We start from the raw sequence: 15,119 nt of genomic DNA on the forward strand, positions 1-15,119 counted from the left end.
AAAACTTAAATTTGATTGAATCAAAGTAAAAAAAATATTTATTATTAGGACTTAAACCTAACACATAGTTTATCAATTTTGATCCAGTCAAACAGTTCAATCGCCCATTAAATCAAATTGCTTCATTCATTGGATCAATGATATCCAACCTAGTTATGAAAATATTGGGTAAAGGTCCATCAGGCGGCCTTAAATGGGTTAAGTCTAGGTTGGTGTGAGTGAAGGGCACGGGAGGGGGAGGAGGGAGGAGGGAGGAGCGTGGGTCTTTTGTCTCATTGTGCCAAGTTACATGTGAACAATCAGCTTAAACTGACTATGTTCCATGAATCTCAATCTCTCGTACACATCATCATCATCCTCCGCCTAATCGCTTTGTCAATTTAATTATAGAAGTCCTGCTCTTCCTTTTTCGTGAAAGAGTTTTGCTGTAAACAAACTATTAATTTTTATGTTTCTCTAATTAAGGTCACTAATCACCACTTTATCTAATTAAAAATAGTTTTACAGTATGAATGAATTTTCCACTGAGATTTACTTGCCATTGACGGGCTCTAATTCACTTGGAAAAGAAAAAATATCCCAAAATGGGGGGCTTCCCAGAAACTTCAAGAGTCTATTTTCCAACGAGAAAATTAGCAAAATCGCAAATAGCTATCCTTTGTTTGTGGAGGACTTACTTTGGTTGGGAGACTGAAACAGTCATTTGGGGATTTCAAGGGAGCTGTATGTAGACCATAATTTTCTAGCCATCAAATTCAACGTGAGAAGGATAGGATAACGATTTGATATGTTTATTATGATCCATAAATAAATATTTAAAAATAAAAAAACTGTTCAAGACAATTTTGGCTGCTTAGGCCCTGTCACTGTCAATTGAAAGGGGAGAATAGAGTGAATCAGTGTTGGTTAGAGTTGGCAGCGATTTATGATTATTGTTTGCGTCGTTTCACATGAATACCACCGGTTGTAGCGAAGAGGAGAGACGTGAAGGAAATGTAATGGAATTCATGGGATATTTACCGTTCAATTTGGAAGGATTGTTGGGGGTCAAATCTGTACTTAATTAGCATTTTCAGATTAAATTAAAGATAAAACTCTATTAACAATTTAAATTACGAATTGTTTTATAAAATGGTTCAACTGAAAAACAAAAAGCCTATATCCAAGATGACAATATTTTCTGAGTAACTGTTCAAGTAACTTATGTATGAGATTATGTTGTAATTTTTTTTTTTTTTTACTGATGTGCCCTATTGATCAAAAACAGTTTTGACTGCGAAACTCTGAAGTTATTATTCATATTTGCCATTGAAATAAAAAAAACAAAACAACAAAGAGAAACAAGACAAAAAGGCCTCCCCAAAGTCTTTCTGCTGAATAAGATGCTAGCCAACAGAACAGAATTACAGAGATTAAACTGACCATAGAAAAAAAAAAAAGAAAAAGAAAGGGGGCAAAGGACTGCTTCTCCCCTCGTTTTAGCTTAATTTTAATAAGAGAAATTATATTAAATACCTATTTTATTCTTTTATTAAGTAAAGATATCTATTTTTTTATTTTTAAGTAAAAATGTCTTAGATTTTTTTTAAATATCAAAATTACCCTTTATTACATCTATATAAACCGTTACATTTTTATTCTTATTATATACACTTTTTATACTATTTAAACACTCACTTTTACTCTCATTTTTATTTAATATCAATTACTATGAATTCATTCGAAAGGAAGAATTTTGTATTTTTGAATTTGAATCGAAAAAATTAATTCGTGAAAAAAAGTATTTATATGAATCTTAATTCAAAACTTAATTTTATTTGTTAAATCTAGTTTGTATGTCATGTAAAAGGGGCATTTAGATATTTGATAATAATTTAGGGGTTAAATGAACGTTAGAAAAATATGCGGGGTATTTTGATATTACACAATATATAAAAGATTTAAATAACATGTTAAGAATAAATTGATATATTGAAGTACCTTAGAATGTCAACAATAAAAAAAATCACTCGAAAATCTGAGAAAATATATCTGAATTTCAAAAACTACACGTTCAAATAGCTTAGAAACGAGAAAACCGAAAAATCAATCTAAAATTTTGTAATTATATCGTAAAACGTGTCTAAAAAAGTAAAAAGCTAAAGAGATAGATGTCAAATTTAAAAACTACATATCAAAAGTCTAGCTCGGTCACAAACAATGTCAAAATCATAAAAATTGAAAATCTTAAATTTGGTAAAACAAAAAAACTGCATAATACACAGTGAAACAGTTTTATTTAGGCCTCCAAATTGGGCGCAACAGCAAAGGTGGTTGTCATTATAGAACTCGAAACGAGTTTTGTGTTGATATACTATAGGCTCTGTAACTCCTCCCAAATTAAAAGTTATAATCGTTCAAAATCTATCTCCTACAAGCCCTATAGTTTAAAAAAAGTCAATTTCCACCCAACCCATGGTTTTCACGGATCAGTGTAAAATTTCCCACGGACACCCGTGGATCTCCCCCTGTTCCCCCTCCCTCTAAAATTTTGAAAACGTTAATTTTCCCCCCTACCCCACGGGCATTCGTGAAAGATTATCGTAGCGTCAACAGATCTAACCCATTTTTCGATCAAAAATCATCATTTCAGCCTCTAATTTCAACACAAATCAAATCTACACATCTAATAACACAAAACCCCTCAAGAAACTCAAGCAAAACAACCAAGAATCAAAACATTTTATGCGTTGTTCAAAATCAGAACCCTAAACATTCAAACCTCAAAATCTTCTTCAAATCTCAATACTCCTAACAATAAATTGATTCAAACAAGAAGTAGGATGATGTACTATCCTTATTTGTCATTTTTCGATTGTCGAAAAACACGATAAGTCGACAGAAAAGATCAAAACCTGTTGCACCTGTGAGAGATCTGAATTTTTTCTGAATTTGAATAGTAAATCCGTAGAAAATGTGGGCTTTATATATAAGGGTAGTTTAGTTATTTCCCAAATTAAGGGTATTTTTGCTTAATCCTTAGAGTTTTGGATAATTTTTTTAACACTCTTTAGTTTTAAGTATTTATTATAATTTCACTTTTAATAATATATTTGTAATAGGTAAAAAATCTAAAAATCTATTTATTTTTAAATTGTTATAAAATTTTTTATTAAATATAAATGTATAATTATTATTTAATAATATTATTAAAAATTAAAAAAACATATTATTTTATTTTATTATCTTCCTTAAATTTTAAAAATTAACATTTAATACACATGTGTAAACTTTGAAAAGTGACTTTTAGACGACGTTTGTCATCCTTCACTGAATAACAAAGCATCATCCATTCTCTAGATAATGATCATCTAGTGAGGACAATACTTGTTATTCAGTCTGAATGATGAAACATTGTTCAGATATGGACAATACTTGTACTCATTTGATGATGGTCGTCGTCTAGAGGTCATCCTTTAGACGATTCTGTTTTGTTCCTAAACATCATCTAGTAAGGACAACACTTGTTATTCAGTCTAAATGATGAAACATTGTCCAGATCTAGACAATACTCGTAATCATTTGATGATGATCATCGTCTAGAGCTCATCCTTTAGACGATTCCGTTTTGTTCCTCCACTATTAGTTTATCGTTCGCTAGAGAAAATAACCAGATTTCAGGTTTGATATCTTAAGAAGGAAAAGTAAATTTTTTAAAATTTAATCAAAAATTTTATATGTTTTTTTTTCAAACTAAAGAAGAAAAATAAGATATAATTTTAATTATTTTAATATTATTAATAAAATGATGATTTTATCCTTAAATTTAATAAAAAATTTATTTGTATATCTTAATAAAAAAAATTTTATATGTTTTTTTTCAAACTAAAGAAGAAAATAAGATATAATTTTAATTATTTTAATATTATTAATAAAATGATGATTTTATCCTTAAATTTAATAAAAAATTTATTTGTATATCTTAATAAAAAAAATTTTATATGTTTTTTTTTCAAACTAAAGAAGAAAAATAAGATATAATTTTAATTATTTTAATATTATTAATAAAATGATGATTTTATCCTTAAATTTAATAAAAAATTTATTTGTATATCTTAATAAAAAAAATTTTATCTGTGGCGTGTGTGTGTGTGTGTGTATATATATATATATATATATATATATGTTGTTTAATTAAAATTTAAATGAAAAATTGTCCCTTTCAAAAGGAAAAAAAAAACCCTCTTGTGCTGGCGAAATTTGAAAGGAGCAACAATTTCCAAGGCCGAGATAATCGGCCAGATTGGTGATGAATTGCCTCCAATTTTTTATGAACCATCTCGGAAACTTCAGTAATGCCCTTACTTTCATATGGAAAATGATGCTTGATTGACCTTTCTAAGTGGCTTGCTTAGAATTCAAAGCTGATAGCATAATCTTAAGAAAAATGGAAAAATTTTCTTGTTCAGGTAATCCTAATATTTAACGGCCACGGGGAGAAAAATCAATGTCCAAGGCAACTCCAACACGACAAAACTGAAATCACAGACTGACGTCAACCTGAACTTCACTGCTGACCTGGCCGCCATGCTTCGGTTGACCCACGTGTTCATTTAACCCATTGATTCCTCACTAATTTGGTAATTTCTATATATATTTTTTTTCATATTTTAGCCTCTATTTATTATTTCTCAGGGTATAAAAAGGCTTCCACGCCTAATTTTCCACACTGGAAAACATGTGCTATTGAAGAAAACAGAGGAGTTCCAAAACCCAGAAAAATTTCTGTTCAAATTCCGATGGATTCACTCTTCTTTCACTCCCCAAATTCAATCTCATCTCCGGAGTCCTCTTTTGGGTCTCTTGAATCTTTACCTCAAAGCTTTTCATTCAACAACAACTCTCTTCCTTTCAATGAAAACGACTCTGAAGAAATGCTTCTGTACGGAATAATAGCCGAGGCCACACAAGAAGCTACATCTATCAACAGAGTTAAGGATGAAGAGGTGACTTGGGGAAGCGAAGAGAATCGGAGTAAAGAAAAATCGTATAGAGGAGTTAGGAGGAGGCCATGGGGGAAGTTCGCGGCAGAAATAAGGGATTCAACTAGACATGGGATAAGGGTTTGGTTAGGGACATTTGATAGTGCAGAAGCAGCGGCTTTGGCTTACGATCAAGCTGCTTTTTCAATGAGGGGTTCATCGGCTATACTCAATTTCCCGGTGGAAAGGGTTAAGGAATCTCTGAGAGAGATGAAGTGTAGCATGGAGGAAGGGTGTTCACCGGTGGTGGCACTTAAGAGAAAACACTCCATGAGGAAGAAAATGATAAACAAGAAGAAGAAAGAGAGAGAAGTGAGGATAGAAAATGTGGTGGTGTTTGAAGATTTAGGACCTGATTATTTGGAAGAACTGTTGAGTTCATCTGATCAAAACACTCCTAGGCCTTGGTGAAGATTAAAAAACCAAAACAGAGACTCATGTTTCAGAGGCCTGAAACAATCTCGTTTTTTTAATCTTTTCTTTCATTATGTGTTTCTTCTTTTGGGGTTTTTTCAGTTATGTTTTATATATAGCACTAGGATATGCAGAAACTAAGAAGGATAGTATCTTGAGATTTTGTAATTTTGAATCCAAAAACCTTCGCTTTTTTGAAGGCCATTCGCTAATTCTGTATCTATAGTTACGTTATTTGCTTCAAGCTGAAAATATTAAGTGTGGTGGCTCAATTCCGTCTTCTTTTCTATATATTCTTTCATGTCATATATTTTTAATATATAAAAGTGAAAAAAAAGTAAGAAATATAATTTACAAAGGAAGATTGATACACAAAGTTTAGTGATTTACTACAAACATTTTATGACTTAATTATCTCTACAGAAATGGATCGGTTTCATTGTGTTTATGAAAAAGATACATGCCATGTGCAAGAGATATACATATGTACGCAACTTCTTTATGCATGCATTGTATGAGCACCATTGATGGCAAATTTCTAAGGAAACGGTGAAGATGACAGTTTCATCCTGAGATTTAGACTAAACAACACTTCAGTCTTGTAAATTTTTTGAGGGCCAACCGACTATTTGCCACCCAAAGTTTGGTGAAAAGACAAATACATACCCATGGGAATTAAAAACCCAAATACGCACCTATGTTTTACCCCATTGTCACACACCAAAAAATTTTCTATTGGGGTTAAGAGAAAAATCGTCATTTTATCAATAATATTAAAATAAACAAAATTGATCCCATTTTCAATTTCTCCCCTTATTCAGAAAACTAACAATTTTCACCTAAAATTAAATTTTGAAAAATTTATTTTTCCCCATAAGATTTCGATTTTCCAATGAACCTGCATTGTTTGGTCATCTTTCTCCCCTCTTCCTACCTCATCTTGGCTAAAGAAGACAAGTCTTTGTCCAAATGAATCAACGAGGCCATTGATTCAACTTTGTAAGTTGGAATCGAAAACCATGTCTCGAACCATGAGCTAGGAGAAGACCAAAAGGCAATGGAAACATAACGGTGTCAAATTCGTCATCGGTTGGAGCTTCTTTGTATGTCATCATAGTTGTCGGCGATAACAGAGGGATAAGGGAGGATGAAGATAGTGCCCATCATGGGAGAGATAAAACCTAAAGATTTTGGGGAGGGGGGGTTACTTTTCAAAGTTGAGGTCTATGATGAAATGTCAATTTTTAAAATCTAGGGGAAAATGAGATATATATATATATATAATATTATTGTTATAATAACGGTTTTACTTTTATATTTAACTACAATTTTAATGAAAGTTTAAGGACAGATAGGTGTTTGGGTTTTTGAATTTTTGCGGGTGTGTTTTTGTCTTTTCACCAAACCTTAGATGGGACATAGTCCTTTGGCCTTTTTTCAGTAACATTTTGATCTTTATGAATAAGAATATAGCAGTGGGCTTAGTATGTAGGGAATGAATATCTTAATCCTCATCTCCTTCTCGATAGAGAACGTGTTTCCTCATCTTTGTCTCATCCCTGATACGAGGATAACAAGGAATCTCTATCCCCTTCCTTCAGAAAAGAAATTTCTTCTCTTCCCCTTCCCCTTCCCCTTCTCATCCCTACTAGAAAAATTGTAATAAAAAAATATTGATTAAGTGTCAAGTTATATTTGTAATAATTCAAAATTTTAAAAAATAATTTAATATTTAAGAGTTTATAAAATATGTAAGAGAATGGGCAATGACATGAAGAGCGGATGAATTAGGAATATATTTATCCTTGTTCACATCATATCTCCGATTACAATAATTTTAGTTTTTCATATCTCTGTCTTTATCTCTATTTTTATCGAGAAACTTTTCCTCTGTTCAGGAAGAGAATGGCGGAGGATTTAATTTAGATGGGCTGAGGATCTAATTTGGAAGGTGGAATTGTCATCCCTACCCATGAATAATATTTTGGTGCCTACACTTTGCTAATGACAGTATGATAGAGACTGAAACGCACTAGCCAGGACCAAAACACATCTACACAATTCTCTAAGACTAGAGAGGTATTTATGCCAAACATTAGGAACGACATGATTATTTTCCCTTAGTTGAGAAGGTGTTATGAGATTCCTAGCCGGAGTTGTCAGCATTTCATTTGTGTTTACTGAAGAAGAATCACCCCGTGGAAAAGAAATAAAAGTAAGATGACCGGAATCAGCGGACCGTAAGCAAATAATATATTAATTTGATGGCACAATTGATTTCTATTTTGATAAGAAATTTTCCCCATGTCCTAAGATAAAGACTGATATCTGCTAATTACGACTTAATTAAATGAATATAATAACGATTATGACTAGGTTATCCACATGTCTGGCTTTCTCTTATCTTAATTAATCAAGTATTAGAACATTTTCCCTTGTAATTTTCTTAAAGGCTTTAGAATGTTCCTTTGCAGGTGCTATTTCAGTCAACATTGCTCGCTACAAAATACAAAAGATCAATTGCCACGTGATTATTTTGAAAAGGGCAGTCAATTCCAAGGTACTAAGTAGTTTTATAATCCAACTTAATTAAAAGTGCTCATTAATTAAGTGAATTTGGTCACCTTTTCAGAAGGAAGATGCTCAAAAGATGCTCATTTGATTCCCCTCAAGATCTTCATGTATTTTGCTGCTTTTGTCCTGTTCAGCTGTAAGTTGTATTCTTCAAGAAGAAAAACTAACACTTGAATATACAGCTAAAACAGCTAACTTGGGGAGGCAGCAAAGCTAAGGGAAGATTTGATTTTGATGTGATTGAATTTGGGAATGTTCAGATGGAATCTATCTTGAAATAGACCCTTTTGAACAAGTCATCAATTTTTTTTTTTTTAAATCTCTTTCTTTGTAATCAAATTTAAGGAAAATGAGATAATAAAATATGATTAGTATATAAATAATTATGTATTATTATATGATTAAATAATTAAAAATTAAAAATAAAATAATACCTAATCATATAATAATATATTCTTATTTGTATAAAAATTATATATATAATATTATGAATAAAATAATATTTTATTTAACAATTTTTTCTTTTGTGGGTTACCCATATAAAAAATTGTTCCATTTTATGTGTCAATTAATTTTCTCTGGCAATAGTATATTATCAAAGGAAGTTTCCATTGAATTTCCCAAGAAAATAAGTATCTAATTACAATTTGCTAATGTCTTTTACCAAACAAACAAGAAATTCCTCTCAAAATGTAATAAATTTGAACTCTTAGACTTTTAGGTGGAGAATTGTATGATTAAGGGTGGCTGAAATTGTTGTTACACAAATTAGGTAGACTAACCAGTTTACTTTCAAAGGTTTTTTTTACTGTATAGTTGCTTTTGTGATAAAATTATATGGTTGAAAAATCCAATTTAGATTTTGGGTTGAGAATTATGGTTGAAAAATTCAACTTAGATTTTGAGCTGTGACTTTTGATATAATAAGGATAAAAGAAAAGAAGGTTAAATCCTTCTCTGGAAATAGATTAGAAATTTCATGTATTTATGGTAGTTTCATCTAAATTTTGTCTGGTTAGATGAGCCAAGCCCAGGATTGCTTCTGCAAATATTCATAATAAAAGCAAGCCCATGGGCTAGAGTTTGTTGCATGAATGAGCCCACCTGATTTTTAGGAATCTCCTGCCCATTTCAGTGGTTACATAATGGATTTCAAATTGGGCAAAGGATCATTGGTTCAGCCCAACTTACATTCTTCTATATTGTGAGGGTGGGGCTGGGCCTACCTCAACAGGCCCGTCCTTATTAGAGGACCATCTTGATTTGCGAAGGGATTGCAAAAGGGTTTTTCCTAGAGAGGTTTTGATAAAGGATTATGAGTCTTGAAGATGCATACTAAGTTTGTAGAAATGCTGACACGTTAAGAAAGCCAGTGCTTCGACCTTTACATAAGGTGTTCTGCAATTGCCTGAGGTTTATTTGAGTGCAAATGAGTGGAATTCTTTTCCTTACAAAAGGGTTCTGTTGCAATGAAAACATAAACAACGCTTTGATTAACACCGGCCAATGTCTTTTGTACATGAAGTTTAATGCCTTTGCTGAACACTTGCACTTCTGCTAAAAGCATTGACTAACTCTTTAATTATAATATATCTCAACATCACATAATTAATCCACACGAATCCTGCAATAATTTCAGGAAATGGGAGAAAACACTCATTTTAAATAATGCCGTTGCTTTTTATCTTTCTTTTTTTCTATTTTCCTGTGTCCAATATTTTTCTGCCGACACCCTTCTTTTTCAACTTATTAATGATCCCAGGACGAGGGCAGGAGTCGGCTCATTCAATCCACTTAATGATTTCCCCTTTTTCTTCGATTCAATTTCTGAACTTATCATCAGGAACTTTTAGAACCACTCATTTACAAGGCTCAAAACAGCTACTGTATTAATTAATAAATTGAGTAGTGATATATATATATAGTTTTTATACATAATTTTATGTATAAATAACATATCATTATATGATTCAATAATTAAAAATTAAAAATAAAATAATATTTAATTATATAATAATATATATATTATTTCATCATAAAATTATACCAATAGTTTTATTATAATAAATTTCACCAGCTGTTTTGGGCACACTGAAATGTGTAGACAAAATCATGGAAAAACTACTCGGATCTTTACCTTCTTCTTGAGTGTTGTATACGAAATTCGAAGTCAACGATTTTAGGTCTTCAACCCATCATATTAGAATATGGTATGCCATAATTAAACATTTTATAGTCTTTATCTCCTTTAAGTAATTATACCAAAATATGTTAGTATGATAATTACTCAAAAGAATGCAATAGGATTTGTCATCGTAGAAATATATTAATTATATAAGTTTGAAGATTGAAATTCATATAACTTATCCATCCATTTGATTTTGAATTATGATACTATATAAAAATATATTAATCTATAAATATGGATATCGAAACTCATATTATATAAAATCAATTAGTTTATATTAAAGTCTAATCTATCACGTTTATATTATTTTTATTTGATATGAGACTTTTTAGCTTTTAACAATTATTCCGGAAACTATGCATGTATGATAATCTACTTCAATTCTTCTAGCCAAATCCATCAAATAAAAGATGAACTAAAAAAACAGTGCATCTATCTAGCCTTTATATAATACAGAATTAATGACTCAAGTTTAAGTTATAATTTGCTGGAGGTCTTGGCAGTGATAAGGACTGGAGATTTTATAGAGAATTTTATTCAAACTTTTGGTTGGAGTTTTGACAATTGCAGATATACAAGCAAGATTTGAAGGACCCAGAGGCACATGAACATATTGTAACCATAGCAAGTCAAGACAAATTAAGAGGCTATGAAAACATAAATTTTTTTTTTTTGATGCAGTGATAAATCAAATCTATATGAGGATTTTGTCACGGGGACCGTGAAGTTTGAAAACAAAGAACTACTGATGAATTCGTGGATCGTGATTTAGGCTAATAATCAGCTCAAACAAGTTGCTGTTAGATATTGGAGGGGCAGTTGAAGTGCAATGCAAGAAATAATTGTTATTAATTGCACTTAGATTTAAATATCTCCAACTTTGATCATTGAATCCAGCTTTAATATAAAAATTATAAAAAAAAATGTCTGATTCTATAAAAAGACAAGGAAAAAAGAGTTAAATATTCAACAGTAAAAGTTTTATATCTAACTCATGATCTTTCGAAATTGAATTGGTTGACAAATGCTCCAAATTTCCCATACAACGCCATAGGACACCACGTATGCATGTTCACAGGGTTCTTTTGATTGATGTTGCTTCACCTGTATCAGTGAAAAATAAAGTAGCTGGATAAGTATATTTTAAAATTGTCATCTTTCACACAAATTAAAGCATCGTCAGCCTAACCACTATCCACCAACTAAAGTGTAAATGGACGCAGCTTTTGTTAAAGGAATCGTGAGAGCTTATCCGAATCAAATCCATGCATGCAACTGCATTGGAAAAGAAGGATAGCACTATTTTGTACACCCGTCTCATTGGATGTTTATATGATGTGTTTTTTTATAATTTAATATTATTTTATTTTTAATTTAAAATAAATGATATATTATCTGAATGTTTAATTAGATAATTAAAATTGAATATCTATAGTTTTATAAATGAGAATATGCCAATTGATTCTTGCCACCTAACTTTATGAGCTCGATTTATTTGCTTACTTTAAGTGATCAACCGCCATCTAAATTATATTGGTTATATTTGGTACGACTAACCCAAGTATTATCCTGCAGGTACCGGAGTTTCCCGGCAAATCCTGATATTTCATTACCTGAATATATAGTTGCTATAAGTCAAATCTCAAATCTGGAGTTAATGTCTTTAACTTATAATATGTGGACTCCGTACGTACTTGTAGTTAATTAGTACTGAAAGAAAGATGCATTATGCTACCTTCTATTTTGTAATATATATTTTTGTCTGAGAATACTTGTTCATGCGGCAGAAGAAACACAGGAAGTCATGAACAAGCAAATAATCAAGAGGAAATATATTATATGTAGCATTGCATGAAGCTAGATCACTGCCTTTTACGTACATTCGATGTACATTGGAGAATTCAGTATATATAGCTAACCAGCAGATAATCTAAGTACACGCGAAGAAGCAAGGCACAACTGATAATTCAACACGAAAGCATAACATGAGTCTGGAACTGCAAGAGCTCTTATTCCTAGTTGTTGCCTATCTGTTTTCATAGCACTAATCAGTTGTGTGGATAAGTTGATGGGGGCTTGTAGGGTTTGTGTTTTGGGAACGGCTTCTCAATCTTGGGAGGTAGGTGAATTGGTGGCTTCTCAATCTTTGGATGTTTGTGAAAGGGTGGCTTCTCAATCTTTGGAGGCTTGTAAACTGGTGGCTTTTCAATCTTCGGGGGCTTGTAAATTGGTGGCTTCTCAATGGGAGGTTTGTAAATAGGTGGCTTCTCGAAGGGAGGCTTATAGAAAATTGGAGGCTTGTAGATTGGTGGCTTCTCAAAGGGAGGCTTGTGGATTGGTGGCTTCTCAAAGGGAGGCTTGTGGATTGGTGGCTTCTCAAAGGGAGGCTTGTGGATTGGTGGCTTCTCAAAGGGAGGCTTGTAGATTGGTGGCTTCTCGATTGGGGGCTTGTAGATTGGTGGCTTCTCGATCGGGGGCTTGTAGACTGGTGGCTTGTAAATTGGTGGCTTCTCGATGGGGGGCTTATAGATTGGTGGCTTCTCAATCGGGGGTTTGTAGATAGGAGGCTTCTCAATGGGAGGCTTGTAAATGGGTGGCTTCTCAATAGGAGGCTTGTAGATAGGAGGCTTCTCTATGGGGGGCTTGTAAATAGGAGGTTTCTCAAAGGGGGGCTTGTAAATGGGAGGCTTCTCTATGGGGGGCTTGTAAATGGGTGGCTTCTCTATGGGGGGCTTGTAAATAGGAGGTTTCTCAAATGGGGGCTTGTAAATGGGTGGCTTCTCAATGGGGGGCTTGTAAATAGGAGGTTTCTCAAATGGGGGCTTGTAAATGGGTGGCTTCTTAATGGGAGGCTTGTAAATGGGTGGCTTCTCAAAGGTAAACTCGAAACCAAAATCGGCGAGAGAAGGAGTGGGGAGAAGCACTGCTCCAAAGAGCAGCACTAGCAAGTAGGTGAGAGACATTTTGTTTGTTTTGGTTTTGATGGCAAAAACAAGAGTAGAAGAGTTGCTTATATAGAGGTTTGGTCTCCTGTGCTTTACTTGCAATGCATAGCTTGATGGTTTTGTTAAGATTAGGTATTGTGCATACAAGTCAAACTAGGTTTGCAATTATTGGGCCACTAATTAATATGATAGGGACGATTTGGGTCCTACTTGGTCCGAATGGTAGACATTTGGGACACTTTCTAGCTGTATCATAAATCTAGTTTGGAAGATAGTCTTTATACTAGTTCAGCCATGGTCGATTCAGTAACCTTTATGCTGGCTTTAACATGTGAAATTTTATAACTCTTAGGATTCATGCACGGTCTAACAAGAAATATATATCACTTATTACTATGGATGCAATTTTATTTAATTAAATATTATTCTAACATTTATTCAAACTATCATTTCAAGATTCACACCGACACAAGAAGTCCTAAGTACTATAAAGTTAGAATTAGAAAAACTTTTCTTCCATGCACTTCTTCTTTCTTTTTCCTGAGACTAGGTTTCAATTAATAAAAAATATATATATATATTCCCAACTTTTGTGTTCAACATTAACAATCTGTTATATTTATTCATACTTTGATATAAAGTGAAGGATTATGTATTTGATATTTAAGATCATTTTAAATTAGATATATTTTCTAAAAAAGGAGAATTAATATGCGGCGATGCCATTTAATTAAAGCATGAAAATGAAAGCACCGGCAATATGGATGACAATAGTGATGAATCGGGTGATGATAATTATATTAATTCAAAGAAGACAGGTCATTTTCTTCATTATCAATTTAAACACTGAGGTCTGAGCATATCAATCAACGTTCAGAGACTTTGCATAAGACATAATTCATTGATACGTGGTCACAAATTAATTACTTGTATATGGTTCTAAATTATAATACTAGTTTTTCAAGTGAAGGCGTCAAATTTAGGTCACAAATCATATGCCTATCTACTCCCTCCAGCTCTTTCGAGTGGGTGATAAATCACAATCGACTGCACAAATTTTGCATGACTATTTTTCACCCAAACTTTGATTAAAGAATTATTTTTTATATTCAAAGTTTGAAAATTTTATTTCTCTCCCTGTAAGTTAAAATAACCTAAAACGCCCAAAAACCCATTAATCATTTTCCCAAAACATCGCTTGAACATTTCTTGTTTCTATCCCCTTCATTGCCATTGTCACCCAACCCGGAGCTTCCAATAACTCCTTCCATGCCCCCCTGACCCACTCTTGAAAGCTTGAACCTCCATCACCACCATCAAAATCGCCATCACCCAATCTCGACTCTTTATTTTCACCACCAATTCATGAGGTACATGTTAAAGAAACAAAAGAATATAGAGACGAATTGATAACTGTAGTCCATTGGAGAAGCGAGGAACTCAGTGAGAGCCGCATTGTCGTCGTGCTGTTTGTTGATTGATTGCTGGTATTCCTTTTGACACATGAGGAAGGATTTGGTGGGAAGGAAGTAGGCCTCTGTCCGACCAAACATTCCAGTTGGCATCTTGTATTCACACCTCTGTTTGACTGCCACTCAAGACTGACGTTATAGATACGTCGTGGGTTGTTGGAGAAGTAAATTTTCACTTAAAATGATTTTTCAATCTATTCATTTAATTGTTTTTACTAACAAAGTTAATAACAAACGAATAAATGAACTTTTCAAACTGAAATGGCGAAAATTTTCCAGTTTTTACTAGGTGGGGAATAGTCATTCTGCCGAAATAAATATATATTAGTGGTGGCGTTGCGTCCCACGTAAGTTCAATGAGAGCCTTCGAGCATACGGTAATCAGTGTCTCCTGGGAATTCATTTATTGTTTCGCTTTTAATAGCTTGTTTTTATAGGTGAAAGTCAGTTTCATTTTATTTATTATATTTTCGAAGCTAATTACGATATTCGGTCTTTAATCGAT

The 15,119-nt window shown here is 32.7% G+C and overlaps 2 protein-coding genes across 2 annotated transcripts; one reads left to right on the forward strand and one right to left on the reverse strand.

Annotated features, from left to right (window-relative positions):
- The first annotated feature begins 4,684 nt into the window (after positions 1 to 4,684).
- LOC123220448 (ethylene-responsive transcription factor 1B-like) lies at positions 4,685 to 5,724 on the forward strand. The gene has a single exon (XM_044642667.1). The coding sequence runs from the start codon at positions 4,779 to 4,781 to the stop codon at positions 5,430 to 5,432; it is 654 nt and encodes a 217-aa protein (XP_044498602.1). The 5' UTR covers positions 4,685 to 4,778; the 3' UTR covers positions 5,433 to 5,724.
- A 6,290-nt stretch (positions 5,725 to 12,014) lies between these two features.
- On the reverse strand, positions 12,015 to 13,193 carry LOC123219956 (repetitive proline-rich cell wall protein 2-like). Its single transcript, XM_044641931.1, has one exon. The coding sequence runs from the start codon at positions 13,158 to 13,160 to the stop codon at positions 12,246 to 12,248; it is 915 nt and encodes a 304-aa protein (XP_044497866.1). The 5' UTR covers positions 13,161 to 13,193; the 3' UTR covers positions 12,015 to 12,245.
- Positions 13,194 to 15,119: the final 1,926 nt, after the last annotated feature.

This window comes from Mangifera indica, chromosome 7 (genome assembly GCF_011075055.1).
Source record: "Mangifera indica cultivar Alphonso chromosome 7, CATAS_Mindica_2.1, whole genome shotgun sequence".
Taxonomy (NCBI): Eukaryota; Viridiplantae; Streptophyta; class Magnoliopsida; order Sapindales; family Anacardiaceae; genus Mangifera; species Mangifera indica.